General features: G+C 33.9%; 1 protein-coding gene across 1 annotated transcript; it reads right to left on the bottom strand.

Annotated features, from left to right (window-relative positions):
• Positions 1–1960: 1960 nt before the first annotated feature.
• Positions 1961–17273, bottom strand: LOC103973317 (general transcription and DNA repair factor IIH helicase subunit XPB1). The gene is made up of 21 exons (XM_009387846.3): positions 17174–17273; positions 16988–17043; positions 16842–16911; positions 16584–16752; positions 16283–16505; positions 16124–16180; positions 15594–15737; positions 15437–15517; positions 14281–14368; positions 12509–12846; positions 11873–11948; positions 11587–11780; positions 9124–9287; positions 8955–9027; positions 8393–8506; positions 7157–7237; positions 6973–7032; positions 6538–6621; positions 6312–6454; positions 6078–6219; positions 1961–2367 (listed from the first exon to the last, which is right to left on the bottom strand). Exons 1-20 carry the CDS (start codon positions 17184–17186, stop codon positions 6123–6125), a joined length of 2325 nt encoding a protein of 774 aa, XP_009386121.1. The 5' UTR covers positions 17187–17273; the 3' UTR covers positions 1961–2367; positions 6078–6122.
• Positions 17274–19044: the final 1771 nt, after the last annotated feature.

The following is a 19044-nucleotide window of genomic DNA, read 5'->3' on the forward strand; positions in this document are numbered from 1 at the left end:
TTTCCCCTAGCACAACATGATTTTTCATGCTTTAATTATCTCATCCTGATCAAAACATCCTACGTCACTCAAAATGCAGATTAAAACATAAACACTTATCAATTGGTTTTATCATCAAAATACGCGATTCAACACTTTTCCCAATATATAGATTAGATCAAACAAATTACAATTGACTTCATCATCAAAATCTGAGATTCAACAATCTCCCCTTTTTGATGATGACAATCAATTGATGACGAATCGACTAATCCTCCAACTCGACATCTAATTTCCAACATGATACTTTTCTCGATATAACGTCTGATTGTCCTACTTCGACAATTTGACCTTTAATGGTTTGAGTCTATAATCAAAATAATTCTTACGTCACTTATCTTAAAAATATATTAGCCTATAAACTCATCAATTGATTTTATAATCAAAATCCATGATTCTTAACACCTCTGTCCTCAACTTATTCCAACCAAACAAAGATATAAGAACATGAAAAGGAAAGGATCAAAATGAGATTGATAAGATTAATTCAAATAATTAGGATTAGTTGAAACAAAAGATAAAATTTAGATTAAAATAATTAGATGAGGGTGAAAAGATTTATTGAGATATAATAATTTTTTATTATTTAAAAAATTATACTATATCTTTTGACTAATATAAATAGGTACTTTTGGATCAATCCAAAACACTACAAAAATACTCCTAATTCCTGTATAGATGAACTTCAAAATACTCCTAGTTCCTATAAAGATGAGCTTCAGTTAAACTACCTCACACTTTCATATTACTATTAGAATACAATTTTAACACCTACTGTATCTTTTTTAGGATGATTTTAAGATAATTATTTATTGAATTTGGTGTTTTGGGATACATTGCCTAAACATCCTCCAAATGGCCTCAAATTTATACATTACCACTAACATATGTACTAAATCAAATTGTAATGTTTATTTTTTTATGAACTTAGGATAATTATTCATCGAATTGGTAGATTATATATACAAGTGTGTTCTAATTTATTTTCAAATATAATAGATCTACTTCCTCCAAAGGAAATGATATCAAACTTTCACATTATCATTATAATATGATTGTAACACCAATTATGATTTTTTTATTTTATGATAATTATCTATCGTACGTTTTGAAATATATTATGTAAATGGGGAAGAAGGGGAACCAAAAAAAGAATGTGCAAAACGACAACCAAGGAGGAGAAAAGACTAAGGGGCAGCGACAAAGAGGCAACGACTACTACAGCTGGGATGAGGAGGTCAACAACCAACAAGCACATTGGACAATCTTATTTCATTACTAGATCCTATTTCATTACGAGAAGGATAACACAGGTTTGTTTGGGGAACTATAATAAATAATCTAAAATTTTGTTGAACCAGACCAAATTGTTCAAAAAAAACAAATTATATATAATCTATAATGAAAACCAAACAATTTAACATAAATGAAGACATCTATTTAATAAAGGAAACCATCAAATAGAGGGGCATCATTTGATTAAAGGGTAAATAGTGAAGACATTTTGGGTTAATTTGGAGAACTACAACAAATAATCTAAAGTTTTGTTGAACCAGATCAAACCGGTTCAAAAACAAAAAAAGAAAATGACGTCATTTAACAAAATGAATGAAGATATCTATCCATTCAAAATAATACACCTAGTAATTTTTTAATAGAAAGACATCATTTGATAAAACGAAAATAGTGAATAGTTTTTCAGGTAAATTGCCCAAATGTGTTCTAGCTTTTCCTAAAGGTTTAGGGATTTATATCACAGAAAAGAGGAAAGAAAAGGTAACCCATGATTCATAGGCTGCAAATAGAATGAAACAAAAGACTTGAGAAAACCAAAGAAAATTTCTGCTAGGCACACAAATTAAAATAAAAAACTAATGTATTTGGAAGTGACGGCTGCCAACAGAACTTAACAACCTTCGTATGCTGACCCCAAACTATCAGTGCGGGATATCATCAATTAGAGTGGTAGAACCATTGGTCTAAATTGCATACAGCATAAAGGGTAAAGCTTCCGAAACCTTATATTCAGATTCACATACATAGATGGTAACAACTCAAATGTCACATACGCCACTCACCTTGACGGAACTCTTACAGATAAAGCTGCCAAATTCTATAGCAAGATTCTCCAGAGAGCACCATGCCTAGTCTATTGTTTGCTCGTCTCATCTATTGAAGTAGATATCTTCAATTTGTCGAAGCTCAGGTGTTTATCCATATCAAATAAAGATACTTGTGCTGGTATCAGAACTGCTCAGGTGGTTCTCTACTCCAAACTTGCTTCAAAATTCTGCGGATCCGTAGATGTTACCAATTTGATTACAGCTACTGAAACCACGTTAAAGAGTGCTGTTAACCACTGCTTAAACAACCTCTAAATATTTTAATTAGGAATTATCAAACTCTGTTGCAATTGATCAGATCTTTACAAGGTATTGTCTCATATGCTAATGTGCACTAATTTCCCACTCAAGAGAGCAATTATTTCTCAAGTAAAGAAATAAATAACTAAATGTGACATCTGAAGAGAACCCAAAGGTTGAATTAACCAGAATGAAAGGTCAGAGCAATGGCTGATAATAAGCACAATTTATGAAGTAATTAGCTATGAGAAAGGATACAGAACAGCTACTAAATGAATTGTCATTGACTTACAAACCCACAATTGATTTGACTCTAATTTACACTAATACAATTTACCGTCACAGAATAATGCTCAGATACATATAGTGTACAAAATGGAAAGAAAGATAAACAAACTAAACTACAATAGCATATTTCAACAAGCATTAGCCTAAAGTAGCAACAGCAACTACAATAATTAATTACTGCTCCCAACTGTTTATGGCCAGACCCAAGGTTCACCTCCTCTTGAGCTTTGTCGAAGTGATATGTCATAATCATTCCTTAGCGTCCAAATTTTTGTTTGACATTTGACATTACCCAACTTCAATCTCTTAATCAATGTTGTGAACTAAAGGTCATTAAAATTAGCTTTCGAGCGTTTGCATGTGACAATATGTATTCCTAATAAGAAAGATGACCATTTGACTAATTTTAACCTTTCATATTTGATAGGTGGTAGCTTTGACTTGTTTATTGAAAATTGTAAGATCAAAGATAAAACAAAATCTCAAATCATATCTTCTGTTTCATCCTTTTTCATATTCATTATATCCATGTTTCTCACATTTTATGTCATATAAATTTTCAGAAAAGTTTTATTTTAAACTTACAATATATTATTTATGGGGACTGGCAAAAATATTATTATCATTTCACCTAAAACAATTTTCAATAAGAAATTCTTCCACATTGTCTGTTAACCTCTACAATATTTTATTTTAATCTTACAGAGAATGATCTTATATTATTTTCCTTTCCTGTTTACCACAATAATTCCAGTTTTGTCAACCTTTTTCGTACCAAGGTTCTGCAAGCAAATTATATTTTATTCTTGAAAACATTACATCTACCAGTCTCATTCCTTCCCTTAAGGAGTTCCTAATCAAAAGTTGCCAATATTAGCTTGCTGTTAATCCATGCTCTGGAGCAATCCAAAATAATATTTGAACCCTTTGTTACAGTGTATATGCATAAGGTTCCAACAGCTCATTTCCACTCGACATCCTAGCCCACATGGTTATTCCCTTTGAAGAATGCAACAGTGATAATGCCACATGTCACTGGCCTAAGACACCCTAGCCTAACATCTATCAGTAAAGGTCCAAGTTCTTGTTTGATCTGACAATTTTGCATCAGTTATTAGCTAATCTGATACAATCCTCCTTTCTCTAAGCTTAGGACTGGGTACAAAATGAATACACAACATTTTTCATAAACAAGCAAAGTTCCTAATGTGTACCTGTATGTTATAATTTGACAATGGCATATATATATAATATACAAATCAAGCAAAAGCACAAGCTGAATTTGAAGGTCATGGATAGTATCGGCACGTACACAAAACCATTCTCCACAAACATGGGTTTTACAACATGTTTAGTGCATAGGAATCGATTTTTACCATCACAACTATAGAAATCATCTCAGTGGCTAAAAGAGAAAAGTAGGATAACCTTCAAGTACAACAAAAAGACACAAGGTCCCAACTATTTGATGTCCTCTATTTTATCATGGATCAATCACCACTCAATTTACTTGACTGGTGTATCCATACTCTCCTTAAATATTTTTAAATCAGTTCAACATTGTAACAATCACGGTTCAAAATAGCAAATTCACTGGTTGATACGAGCTGGTATTACCAGTCGAACAGCCAACTGAGATGCAGATTGGACAATTTCACTTAAACTGGTCCACTATGGATTGTACCAAGGTTTACAGTTTCGAATAATACCATACCAGTACGGGAAGTACGTATCGGTCCGACAGCATACTGGTATGTGGACCGCTCGTTACCGGGCGAGACGCTTAACATCACCCCATATCGGACGATACGAGGTTATATCGGGCGGTCATGGTCGAAATTTCGACCGTTACCGCCCGACACAGCTCAGTAACGATAGATTTCGACCATTATCACTCGGTAACGGTTGAAATCAACTGTTACCGATCGATAACAATTCTCCAACATTCAAATTGACCGTTGGAGCCCTTTCTTATCGGTTTTTAAACTCATCTTCTCTCCTATTTCACTCCACTTCACTCTCATACTATCTTAAACTATCTCAAACTTCTCACATTTGCACTCTCCTAAACTCTACAAAACAACGATTTGTGAATTGAATCGAGGCTAATTTAGGAAGATTAAGAGAAAGAACTTTCAAAACAAGAGGTATGTATTCTTTTTTTTAATTAGAGAGTAATTAAGATCTTTAATATTATGATTAGTGTGTTTAATATTGATTAATTCGAAATTAGACACTTAATAGGTAAAATATTTATATTTCATGCATATTAAATATTGAAAGATATTTATGAAAGTAAAATAAGTTTAATTAGGTTTTATTAAAGTTATTGTATACTACGATTAGTCATTTTAATGATGATTTAATCGAAATTTGATCGACTTTATGTCAATTCAATGTTTTTATTACCTATTAGGGTATTTGACATGTTTACAATGTTGAAAGAAAAGTAATTAATGGGTAATTAACTATGTTAATCATGTGATTAGTGTATCTAATGATGATTTCATCGTAATTTAACTTATATTAGATCACAATCCATAACGGACCGAAATACGAACCTTGAATAAGACCATTTCTCAAAGTTCGAAAAAGATTTGTGATACTATTCTTACCTAATTTACATTGATTTTGTTAAACTTATACTATTACTATATTTATTTCTAACTTCAAAACCATATTCTAACTTTTTTCTTTATTTTTAGGTATTTTCATAAGATATTACGGCTAAATTTAGGTGTACCGCTCGGTACGCCCTAGCATAGTGCTCAGTACACAGTATCGTACTATACCAAGCAAACCTCGAAACTCCAATACGGTACAAAATTTCAATCCTTGGATTGTACCATTTGATAAACTCAGTATGCCTAGTGAACAGGACAATAAGAGACCAGCACCAATATCTTTTTTTTTTATAATAGCTATCAATTCTTCTTTTTCTTTATCTCTCGATCTGTATCTACAACTCTCTTTCATTTCTCTTACCCTCTGCCTCCTCCCCACTGTCAAATCCTTTTTGTCTTGTTCAATAGTTCTCTCCTCTCCTGGACAAACCAAAACCAGTCAGCTCAAGGGTCTACTGACACGCCATATGCCCAACCATGCTAATAGTTTACCAGTCAGCTAAAAGATCAAATTAGGTTTTGGAACAAGATTTAAATCCTGATTATGATAACAATAATACAAGTCACCCTAAAGCAAACAACAAACGGTTTTTTAAAAAATCAGATTCTATGTTAATTGAATTAAATATTAGTTCTTAAAAGCTTCAAAAGGGTTGGTAACTCATTCTAAAAAGATAAAATTAGCACTATCAAGCAAAGTACCACATACAGGTAACTAAACTTGCTTAATACACATAATAGTAAAATTGCAATTTTCACTCACAATTTATGTTTGCCAAGTTCAGCCATTTATATTTTGTATGCAGTTTCAAGGGGCAAATCGCTTCTTAAACAATACATGTCTCTTTGAGGGATCCTTTGGTTTACTTTTCAAACCATGCCCAGCCTGCTTGCTCTTCCCAGTGCTAAAAATTAGCAACAAGAAAACTCATTGATAAGATCGACAATTCCAAAATTTAATAAATAGTACTAAAGGAAAAAGGATAAGAAGGCATACCTGTATTCCATATACACCATCCCAGTCGCTCCGGAGAAAGCACTCATTGATCCTGCAGAGCGTTTGCTTTTAATATTAGCAATATCATCTGCATCTTCTTGCAACTGCTCCAGACCCACCATGTCATCCCCCGCATTCAGTACCTGTCATAAAAAAATTTGCCATTAATATTTATAATATTAAACTGTAAAGCATTGATCTTTAACCAGAGAGTCATTGAAAATACCTTGCTTAGTAGTTCAATTTGCTCCTCAAGGCTATGATAGCTGAGTTCAGCGCCTGAATCAGGAGGCGGTAAGCTGGTGATTACCTGCAACAGTCATAGTTTCCATTGATTATATAGAATCTCAATTCAATCAACAGGTCAAGAAAACCGAAGGATAAACAAAAACCGATACATGCAATTACACCAAATTGAAGAATTTAGTCTTGCATTCTGAAAAATCAACAAAGATATTACTAAATATTTAGCTCAGCATTGAAGAAGATATAACACAAATAAAAGGTGGTGACTTGATATTGTGCCCTTTGTGAATCAGACGAAAAGATGCAAATCAAAGCTGGAGATCAAGGACACAGACAAATAAGTTTTGACATTTGTAAGCCTCTACAAACATGAAAATAGATTATTTTAGGGGGGGGTGGGTGGGGTGGGTACCACCTTGAAGCTATATCCTTGATCAATTAAGAATTGCTGCCTTTTAGTAGAGTAATACATCTCCTGTAACAAGTAGAAAGACCAATTATTAATAAATCATAACCAAATAATCCATGACTGCTCCATAACTTAAGCCAGTGACCAAGAGAAGCAAAAAAACAAAAGAAAAATGGAAAAACAAACAAACCTGTGTATCTGTGGAAACAAGGGAATAGAAAAAGGCATTGTATTCTTCTTTTCCACCTGCCATTCTGTCTTGAAGTCGGCCCTATGTATACAGTAAACATCAAACACTTAAACAAAAGCAAATTCAGCATACACACCTTAAAAATTCAATCAAAAAGGTGAAATGACAAGCGCACCATACAAGATAAGAACATTATAAGGCAAAACAAATCTACCATTGAACATATGACTAATAAATGATGATATCCAATGGTAAAGTGTAAAGTATACCAACCCATTATGATTACATCTAATAACAAAAGAACAGAATAGACATAGATATGTCTATGACAAGTTATATTTCTGAACATTGTTTCAGATAATTCAGAAATCCTAGAATCAAAAGAATCATACCAGGTAAATACAAGAAAATGAGTTCAGGTAAATGTAAATGCTTCACTAAAATTTAAGCAGATTGACATGATGTTGCATGGATATGCTCGTCAGTCTTAGTTGCATTCAGAATGTTAGATCAAACAAGAAAAAGAAGAGATGAAAGATCCGGAGATATATAACTGTCATTATATTCAGATGATCGTGACCTTGAGTTGTATAAATAAAAATATTTAAAGATAATTAGTTGAAAGCTACAGTAAGAAGTGTTTATTTCTGATTTCATCATGTTGTAGAAGTCCAATAACACAAAACTGTAACTTCTTATTCACCCAAACATGTTGAAAATGAATTTTCTCAAGGTGGAAGCCATAGTCCATTGAATGCTAGATGATAATCACATGATACTCATGTTGATCTGCTCTTCTAAGTATTTTAGGGCTTTCCCTGTCCAGCTAATAACAGCCCTTTTAGCTTTTAAGCTCACCAGCTTGATCTGGATTCCACTTACCCAACTTAAAAGCCAAGTTAATAAATTCATTGCTCTAGTGCCATTAGGTCTGAATTGCCTGGAAGACAAATTCAAGACACACACAAATAAACAAAAGCTATGTCCAAGACGTGAGTTCAATAGATTCTGATGACAAGACGCAAACAAGCCCATATATAAGCATGTAAACCCTGCTGATGCAAGCTCAAATCAGAGCTCTTATATAACAAGCCAGATAATAGTTGCAAGTCCACTTCTAATCTCAAGATATGAAATTAAACTAAATTTACGAATAAGTTGTTGAATTGTCAAACACCATATACAAATTGGTCATCCTAACTTCATTTCCTTGTCATCTAGCAACAACAAAAGTACCTTTGCCCTAAGAATACGACCCAAACGTTGGGCTTCCTGACGCCGTGACCCAGCATGAGAAGAAATCTGTATTATCACATTTGCTTCTGGAATATCAATTGAATTATCGCCAACCTGTATAAGACAGAAGAGAACAGTTAGGAAGTCAAAATGTGCATTCAAGGACACTTGTATATGAAACAAGAAAAAAAGGTAAACAATGAGAGTATATGGACTGTAGAAAAAAAAGTCGCCATTAAGCATATTAAAGCATGGATATCAAGGATTCTTTCCCTTAATTCACACATGAAGAATGCAAACAGGCTCTGTGGCAAATATTAGTGAACCACTCTGCATTAGGCTTCCATGACTACTTGCAGACTTGATAGTTAGGAAGAATATAACATGAGACTCAGGCATATGCTAATTCAATCTTCAGATGGTTCCCCTATGCTTTTTCTACTGCTCGAATATGATTAGACCAATATGTACCATTGAGGCACAACCTCTACTTCCAAGTAACAATATCCCCCCATCAAAAGAAAAAGTAAATAGACTAATGTCAGGACCAGAATGCACAAACCTTGGACAAGAAGATTGTATTGACATCAGGGCTATTCTTAAATGCTTCAAGAATCCTTGTTCTCTCATTGTGGCTGAAAAATAACAAAGGAAAGATGCACGATAATGAAACAAAGAGCAAGGACAATGAATGTAAATACAAGAACAACATCATCAGAGTCCCCAAATACCTGGTTGCACCATAGATCATGGGCTTGCGCAGCTTCATTGCATATGCAGTAAGTGCAAAGAGGTTATCAGCAAATACAATAATCTTATCACCACGCTGCTGCTCATGAAAGCGAATCAAAAATTCGCAAGCTCTGAACTTATTTGGATTCATCACATAGAGTGCCTAGTAAGAGGAGAATGAAAGTAACAAGAAAGGTGACCCTGAACATAGTGATCTGAACTGATAGTATCAACTAAATCACAAAATATGGTACTCCCAGACAGTATATGGATCCAGCTAAGTCTCTTTTAGGGGGGAAATTGTTATCAGATTGGACTTTTTTGCTTGAGGTGAGTATGATGACTGTCTTCTGAATCCAAGAAACTCATGTGCCAATCAAGATAATTGACTAAGATATCAACAGAAACCTGATTTGATAAACTACGTAAGACAGCAACAAACATGTGATTTAATAAACTAAACTGCTCTAGAAATAAGCTACAAATCATCATATGCATAATTACATCTAAAAAATTAAATTGTGAATTTGCATAGCCTCAATAATGCCGCTACGCAAACCTTTCTAAACCTCAAGAAAAACCAGAATGGACAATGACTGCAAATCCATGATCATCGTTACCTTTATCCAGAAACCATCAGAACTTCCACCTAAAAAGGAACCAAGTTGCTACCAACAAAAAATCAACTTGCTAGTGCATGATTATGGTAGAGTTCCACTTGAAGTGAAAATGAGGCGACTTTACATTATTTCAGAAGTTCAGGTTATGACAAAAGATGTGATTGAATACACATTTCATCACCAGAAAGCACCCATAATATGCAGGATAGCATCATGTAACATCCACAACACTCCTGTTGCCTGCATTACATTACCTGTTCTTCAATCTTCCACAAAATGAATTATCAGTCTTCTATTTAAGGATCACATCTTCCTGATCAGATCTAGGGATCTACAATTTACTTGGCCTAACTCAAACATTTATACCAATATAATAAGTTTACATACATACATACATATTTGTATGTATGTAATATATATGTATATACATTAATATATATATGTATATATATACATATATACATATATATATATAGGATTTGTTGTACCGCCCGACATGGTACAGTATGGGTGATACGTACCGGTCCAACAGGTGACCAACAAGTGGACCGCCTTGTACCAGACAATACAAAGTCTGTACCGAGCAACACGGTTGAAACTTGACCGTTACTAACCTATACTAATCGGTAACGATCGAATTTTGACTGATACTGATCAAAAGCTCAGATTTGATCCCTTCCAACGGTCAATTTGACCATTGGAACAAATTCAAAGGGTTTTTAAACCCTTTCCTCCCTTCCTTTTAATGCTTTTTACTCTCTTCCACTCTTCAACACTCTCAGACTCATTCTCACTCACATCTCTTTCATTCTCACATTTTCACTATCTTAAACTCAAACAAAATTGCGATTTGTGGATTGGATCAAATTTGAGAGACCAACAACAGTACGGTGATAGTTGGTCATTCTTTTCCAAGGCTGATCAGTCTTATAATATGTAGTAGGACAATGGCAAAAGTAGAATTCTGACATTCTCCAACCTTCGCACCAATACATGCCACAATTATACTTGCCTCAAGAGCTACCTCGAACACGTGTAGTTCACGACATTCAAGCTATAATCATCACCACACTGATGTACCAATGGTACATGATGTATCTATATACCACATGTCGTAAGAGCAATTTCTGGATTGGATCCGATAAGCATACCATATTGATATACAAATACATAAGATTAAAGATCCCGATTCACCACCAGTAGAGTACCATCATTCATTTTTATGGTAGAACCAGGTATATCCATCGATCGATCTATTTATTTCTTGATTTATTTGAATCTTAAAGGTTAACTCATATTCTAACAATTCAAGTCATATCTTTGTAAATAATTCAATATCAATGGAAGGATGGTTCAAAACATGCCAAAACGTAGCTCCTCAAAGCCCAGAAAAGATACATGCAGCTATTCCTTCCGAATTTAGATGATTTTTAATGAAATTATAGTAAACTTACATTTAGTTTCAAATAAAAAACCCTAATCTAATTTTTTCCTATTTTTCAAATTTTTTGGGGCTTTTTCTGTCATCGACATGCCCCGTCAACACTCAACACGTCGATACGAGGCGACACGTGCCAAGCCGCCGGCCAACGCCCCCGATCGGCATGAGAAGTCAAATATATATATATATGTATATATATATATATATGTATATATATATATATACATATATATATATACATATATATATCGAAATAAAAAGTTAACATATTGTTGGTACATAAAAGTCCTAGAACTATACCAAAATAATAATCAGATTAAAGCATCAAAAGTCATATGTAAGATACCACACACAAGGTCGCATTTAGATTAATTACCGCATATCTAATGAAAATGACAAACCTGCTTTTTCTTTGAATTTTCTTTTTTTAAATATTCTGCAAAGAATTCCTTGGTCATGGGACACCAGACTTCAGCACACTGGACATTAGCTATAAATCCTCCTTTTACCAGATCCAACCAGTTTGCCTCATACAACTTTGGTCCGATAAGGAAATTCAAATCTGTTATGCGTTCATCCTCTCTCACAAGGGTTGCTTGAATAACAACCAAAGACAATTCAGCAAAACAAATAAAAAGCTTATACAGAAAAGAAAGAATTATATATATATACACAAGAAACACTAACCAGTAAGCCCAAGTTTGCAATGAGATTTAGTTATGCTGATAACTTTACGAAACATGTGTGCAGGAACGACATGCACCTGCAACAACAAAAAAGGACAAGAGCCAGCATATCATATTTTTGTGAAGTATCAATAAAATAATTTCCCATAGTTCAAACAAATGGATGATGTTTGGATGGACAATTGGAAATCCACTCGGCTAAAGATGTCATTAGAGCTAGAGATTTGATAATTCGAACTAGAAATGGTATTGAAATGACTTTTCAGTTCCCAGTGTTCAGCTGCAAGAATAGGATACCAATTTCTGTTCTTAGGGAATGTAGTTTTCCCTTTTGGGGTATTTGAAATTCTGACTGATGAGGAAATTCATGGTTACCAATAAATTTGTGGGGTATTTTAAATGTCTAATTTATCTAATAACTTTATTGGGTAGACAAACAGAGTTAAAACATCAGATCTTAGTATAAACAAAACTAGTTTATCAAAACAAATATAGTTATACAACTGCCAGATTTGTCAGATTCCAAAGTACATGAGCCAAACATGAACCATTATTTTTCCAATTTTGATTCCTATTCTGACTCTAATTTAAATGACAAACCAAATGCCACCTAAAATTTATAAAAGAGAAAACATACCTCATCCATGAGAAGTAGTCCCCACTCTCTATTTCGTATTTCTTCAATGATTTTCTCAGAATCCTCAGATCGCTTCCCACCAAAAGCAACCATGTTATAAGTGGTCACAACTACACCAGCCAAACTACGAAATTTTTCCTTGTTATCAGATGTGAACCGACTGATCTGTTCATCTTTGATGGTGGACCAGAGCTTGAATTGAAAAGCCCATTGATCTACAGAAACAGCATTTGTGGCTAAGCAAAGGCAGCTCTTTTTTACACGACAAGCAGCAGAAACACCAACTAGAGATTTTCCAGCACCACAAGGCAGTACAATGATGCCAGACCTTGCTCGGCCTGCAGTTTTCCATTAAAAAAATTAAGAAAATTAGTTAATACTCAACTAGTTGATTTAACAGTTTCCATAATCTGAAGATATTAAACAACTAACTATATGTAAAACCTTGAGGAAAAAATATGCACAGTATAAGTCCCAATTTCAGCAGGCATTTTGACATACATTTTGCAAGTAGCATATTTGATGGGACTGTCTTGAAAATTTGGTGCTTCAGATGAAATTATAAAATACTATAAATTTTATGTCAAACAACATGGAAAGCTAGATGATCAGTATCTTTCATCTTTTGGAAACTAACAAGAAAAACTCAGTCATGTTTTTTCAGTATGCAACTGTTTTCAAATTTATTGACTGAAAATAGTAATATCATGTGATAGGGAACAACAACTATGAGAGCAAATCGGATACACCTAATAAACATAACAATACAAATTCTTCAATTTACCATTCCGAAAAAGGAGGTTTTGGTAAAATTAGTGCTTAGCCTAGAAGCTTAACTGTCAATACAGATTTCAAATTATTTTTCTTAAACATTCTTTTCATATTGGAAGTGTTGACTGAAGTTCAACAAAATGAGAACCTAAAGCAACAGGAGAAATCAGTGTCTATTTTAATTTCCTGATTGCTTTAATCCAATGGAAGGATTCACTGGGACAGACTTTTTAAATGATAATGTGAAAAAAGATTATAAAAGAGAGGAAAGAAATGAAATAATATTTTTTCTTATATTTTTCAAGCATAGGGAAAATGTGGGGGCATATTATCTGCAAGTAAGACTTGAAAAATAATTTAATTAAAAAATGGGAATCCTCTCAGATTTAATACCAAAATGAATTTCATGGTTTATTTTCCCAGCAGGATGACTAGAAAACAAATAGACAATCAGAAAAACTGCCTACAACAAGCTAAGCTGCTTAGAAGAAATACAATAAAGAGATGGGGTAAAGAAGGGCTTGGACTTACATGAAATACAATAAAGGGATGGGGTAAACAAGAAGTGCGGAAGAGATGGCAGCTCGAAGGAATAATGCTGAGGAACTTGTATTTAGTAACTAATTCTTTGCAATGACCAAATATTCAGGAGTTGGTTACCCAAATATGCAATGAAAACAAAGAATGAGATAACATAAAGTTCATCATGAAGATAACAGTACTTTACTGTAAACTTCCAGATAAGTGTATGAGATAAATAAACAAAGGATCAAACAGAAAATTTAACTAAATTTCTCAAACCATAAAAGCTATTTCCTGATACATCTCATGTGCATAATGAGCAACTAACAATTGCAAGCAAAACAAAAGCCTCAATGAAATACATAGCACATAATTGTAACTCTCTATTAGTCTATTATAAATCTGGAAATTAGGCAGACATCAATGCTGTGTTACAAGCACAATAATGTGCAGATGACATGTACATAAAAAGTACTCACCATTTCCAAACATCTTACTGAGACTTTTCTCTTGATATGGTCTTGGTTGGGCTTGAGGTTTCAATTCTATATTCAAATCAGGGTTCACCTGGAAGACGAAGACAATTTTCCCTCATTTGTTACGTGTGCAACAATCATAATGGCATACCAATATAAACAAGGAAAAGGAGAGTTCACCAAAAAAGCCAAACATTCACAGCATAATGATACCTCTCAAGGAAGCTACTAAAATACATCATCCTATAATCAGAGTGGAGAAATTTGCACTTACATGACAATTTAGAGATGTCCATATTAGGAAGCAAATTAGTTTATGAAAAATATTTTTGCTCAAGTGTGGAACTTTCAGAAGACAAACTGATAGTACAATATATTTCTCTGTGTAGAACACTCAAGATAAAGATATCAATACTTTATAGATGTAAATTATTATCTTGCTTCTTGTTCTTCTGTGAGCAAAAGCAAAAATGGAGGCACAGCGAAATGTATCTCTCCTATAGTTTCATAATTCTTTGACCCCTGCCTTTATGGAAGAGAGGAATGGCAACAAATCAACTTATTGCAGCATCTTTTTCTCAATATGTTAAGCAACAAGTGGAAAGACAAAAAAACTGATTCTCCAAACTCCAAACAGGTGCTTAAGTATCAGGCATCCTAATATTAATCTCTTCCATATAGAAACATATGAAAATTGCCTTTTTACCCCTTCCCTTTCTTTTTCTGTTAATAAGACTAAGCAGAACCATGGAAGAGGTGCCCGATGTTGATAGTACGTGGAAGTAACTATATCTACTAGTATGAAATAAATCATGCAACATTCTTTTGACAGTTGAATGTGAACGTGTCCTACTTATGAAACCAAATATTCTAGCAGTCGTAATCAGCTTATGGACTACAGAGTATGCATCAGTGGAATAAATTTTGTTAGTTTAAGACAAAATAGGTAAAAAAAGATAAACACAATATCCATTGGACATTGTGAAGAGTGCTTGTGTCAGTCCAGTACTCTTAATCAAGTTATAAACAGAAAAAATTGACACCTTACTATTTAAATACTTGGAATGTCCAATCAAGTTTTAAACAGATATATGACTCACTAGAATTTAATTTGATTCTTAAAAAGCTCAATCAAGTTTGTAACAGAGATATGACTCACTGTATCATTCCGAAAATCATACTCCTCAAGCATAGGGTAGTTCAGAGCATTTGGCAAGCAACGTTGCTTGACATTCTCCACCTGCAATTTGAAAATGATGACATTACAGACAAAGTTTCAACTGTAGCAAGATACTCGTGCTATAAAAGTAAGGCACCTGAGCAGGATCTATTTCAAATGAATGAGTTTCCTTTTCTTCAGCTGCAGCAGCCAAGTCAGCCCCATTCAGCAAGTCCTCATGACCACCTTGTATCTCACGCACAGATTTGCTAATTGTGAATGTCTCAGCACCATGCAAATCCTAAAGAATGAATTATCAGAAGCTCTAGTCGATGAGAAATTTTAAACTTTAAAGGTATTGCAAATGAGAACAGGGCAAAAAGATGTATTGAAAAAGAACTCTACAAAACTACAAAGTGTCGAAGGAACTTGACAAGACTGACTAAGCATACAGCCATGCACTACTTTCATGTGAAAAATCCATAAAAAGGAACTGATTTTGTATATTCCCAAATAAAATAATGGAATCATACTTGCATATGATTCTTTTTAACTACCGATGAAGAAATAATGCATATGTGTTTTCTAAAGAAATAAGGAACAACCTACATATTGACATGATTGAACAAATTCATGAATGCAAGCTTCCATTCAATAATCTTAAAGATAGAAAAGAATATTAAATACCTCAGAATTAATCCGTGCCTTTGATATGACATCATCCTTAAGCAATCGCTTCAATACCTGCATTCATGAATGTAAAGTTCTTAGCACCAATAGCAAGAAAAATATTTGCAAAGAGAAGGCAAAAAAATGTTACCGATCTTCAAAATTGAAAAATATTACCTCAGGAAATGGTGATTCGACAAAATACCGATTCTTTTTCAACACGAGCTTAACTTTGCCGTAGTTAGCAGTAGATCCATGGATGAAGTCAATTATCTCAGCTGGCAACTTAGTTTTCGACAGCTTGCTCAGGACGCTGATGATGGTCTCAGTCTCCAGACCAACAGAAACCGCAGCATACAGAGAGTGCGGCGTCAAATTATATTCATGCATTGATTCGGGCCTACGAATAAAGATCTCAAGATTGAAGACGCATAAATAAGCCTAGAAAAGATTGACGCTCCAAACGAAACCCCAATACCTGCAGACGGGCTCCGCGATGGCAATGAGGAAATCATAGGCTTGCTTGTAGAGAGGGGAGAAGGTTTCCAAAAAGATCCGGCCATCAGCGCAGGCCCAAAGCGGCCTGTTCACGTGATCCGGCTTCAGCTCCAGCTGGGTGAAATCCCTCTTCTTGATCTCGCTCTCGCCTTACCCATTCAAAAATTCCACAATTATCAACAGAAAAATAATCAGCAAATTCACCCAACAAAACGTTTATTTAGCACATATCGAATACCGTCCCGGGAATCGTCGTCGAAATCATTGCCATAGTCATTAAAGTCCTCTTCTTCCATCATATGAACCGCCTACTCGACCAAGAGAATTAGAATTCCGGAACAAGGGCACAAAATTAGGGTTTCATAATCAACCGATTGAACTCACTTTGGAGTAGGAGGAGGAGGAAGTCTTGTGTTTCTTCATCGGTCGACCTCTTTCTCCTAAATCGGGACTCAAGAAAAGGGATTTAAAGAGAGAATCGACAAAAGGAGAAAAGATTTGAGGAAGAAAACAGAGAAAAAATAATCGAATTAGGATATCGGACGGATCAAGTGGGTATTGGTTACGTACCGTCGCCGGCCATTGGCGATGACGCGGTCTTCCTCGTCGAAGCTGAGACCGAGAGGAAGAGATCAGAGAGGTATGCAGAGGACAGCACGCCGTGAAACGACAGAGCCGAGTGGGTTAGTTTTTATAGTGGTGGAGCGCCAAGCGGACCACCACAATGCATGGAAGGACCGGGGACCACATTGGCCCCACCGGGCCCAAAGTTTAGAGTCAGGTTGAAATATGGGGTGGACAAGTGCGTAAGTCGAGAAATTAGATATTACTATTTTATTTTTTTATTTTTTTTTTTGACAAAAGATAAATAAGAAAGACTAGATTTGAACTACGTGATATTTACCAACTATATTAGCTAATATTTTAAAAAAATAGTTAAGGTTTTGAATACTCAACTCTTAATTATTTTTTTAATATTTTTAAAATATCTCTTTGGTAATTTTTTTCTTATTTTTTTTTTATTTTTTTATTTTTTTTCTTCGCATAATGAGGATAAAATAAGGGGATAATGTGCGACATTGATGAGCAATGATGGTGAGAATAAAATAAGGGGACAATGTGTGACATTGACGAGCAATGGTGAGGATAAAATAAGGGGTTGTGTGAGAGAAAAAAAAGATTAAAATGGATAATATTAGGATTATAAATAATAAAATAATATTTTATTATTTTTTAAGGGATTGCTATAATACATTATGGTTAGTAAAAAGAGAACTATAAATAGTAAGATTCATTCTATTTGGGTAATTTATAAAAAAAACTCCAATAATAAGAATTTATCAAATGGAGCTCCTATATTTGGTTTTTATTAAGGGACACCCCTTTTGATTAAAATTTCACTAATACCCTTGAACTGATTTGGTTCAAGCTAGGCCTATCTATGAGCTAGTTTGAATAGATCAGGTTCTTAGTTTGGTTTAGATCAATTCTCTCGGATTAGGTCAAATTGGTTGCAAATCAAGTCAAATGTAAGTCGCCTCAGTCCCAAGTTAAGTTTGTTGTAGGTTAGATTTTAAACTTAAAACATAGAGATTACACTTGTGGGCTATATAGAACGAGTGTAACTATAGAGTAGGTGGCAATGATAATCTTAGTGCATTGACTTCACGTCATAATGAGTAGTCTTTTTCGAGCCCTTTTACCATGTCCAAATATTAAATCGACTCTGATACTAAATGTCATGACTCAGACCTAATAAATTAATTAGTATATTAACTTTATTAGGCTCAAACAATTAATCAAAATATTTGAAGTTGATAATACTAAATTAATCAGACATGTCCATTTTCAATATGAGACTAATGAGACCGTTATAAGCTATGACTTGTCTCCAGTAAGCCTCCAACTAATATCTCCCCCTCTAATCATTATCCTCTAATGTCTAACTATTGAGGTAATTTAATAGTTAAATTGTGAAGATGCAAGTTAGTATAGTATTTTTAGGGCACTTAAATTGATATTATATAAATTCAATTAAAGATGCAATATGATATAAATTATCGTGTAAAGATGTAAGTCGTGGATTGACAGATCATGAGCACTTCATGAGTTTTGTTATCTATCTCCCCCTTTAATTGATTAGATTTTAATTCAATTGTCAAAATGTAATTATGGATATTCAAATGATAGGTTAATTGAGTAATTTTCAGGGCACTTCAATTTTGTAGATAAGTAATTTTTAGGGCTTGAGATGATGAGAAGACTAATAATAAGATATAATAAGAGTACTTCAATTCATTAGACAACCTGAAAACTTCTTTCAACTTTTATGTATGTTGTTTATCTTTTAAATATCTGAACGGATGCTTGTTTGTCTACTCCCATCTGATTATCACATAAGATGGAAGAAGCTTTTAGATTATTTTAACAGAATTTTAAAG

This window comes from Musa acuminata, chromosome BXJ1-9 (assembly GCF_036884655.1).
Source record: "Musa acuminata AAA Group cultivar baxijiao chromosome BXJ1-9, Cavendish_Baxijiao_AAA, whole genome shotgun sequence".
NCBI classification, from domain to species: domain Eukaryota; kingdom Viridiplantae; phylum Streptophyta; class Magnoliopsida; order Zingiberales; family Musaceae; genus Musa; species Musa acuminata.

Excerpts from the sequence above, each read along its gene's own strand:
- LOC103973317 (XM_009387846.3), bottom strand. Across the intron at positions 11,781-11,872 it reads TTGCAAACTTGGGCTTACTG|CAACCCTTGTGAGAGAGGAT; the intron begins GTTAGTGTTTCT and ends TTGTTATTCAAG. Across the intron at positions 6,220-6,311 it reads ATGGTGTATATGGAATACAG|CACTGGGAAGAGCAAGCAGG; the intron begins GTATGCCTTCTT and ends GCTAATTTTTAG.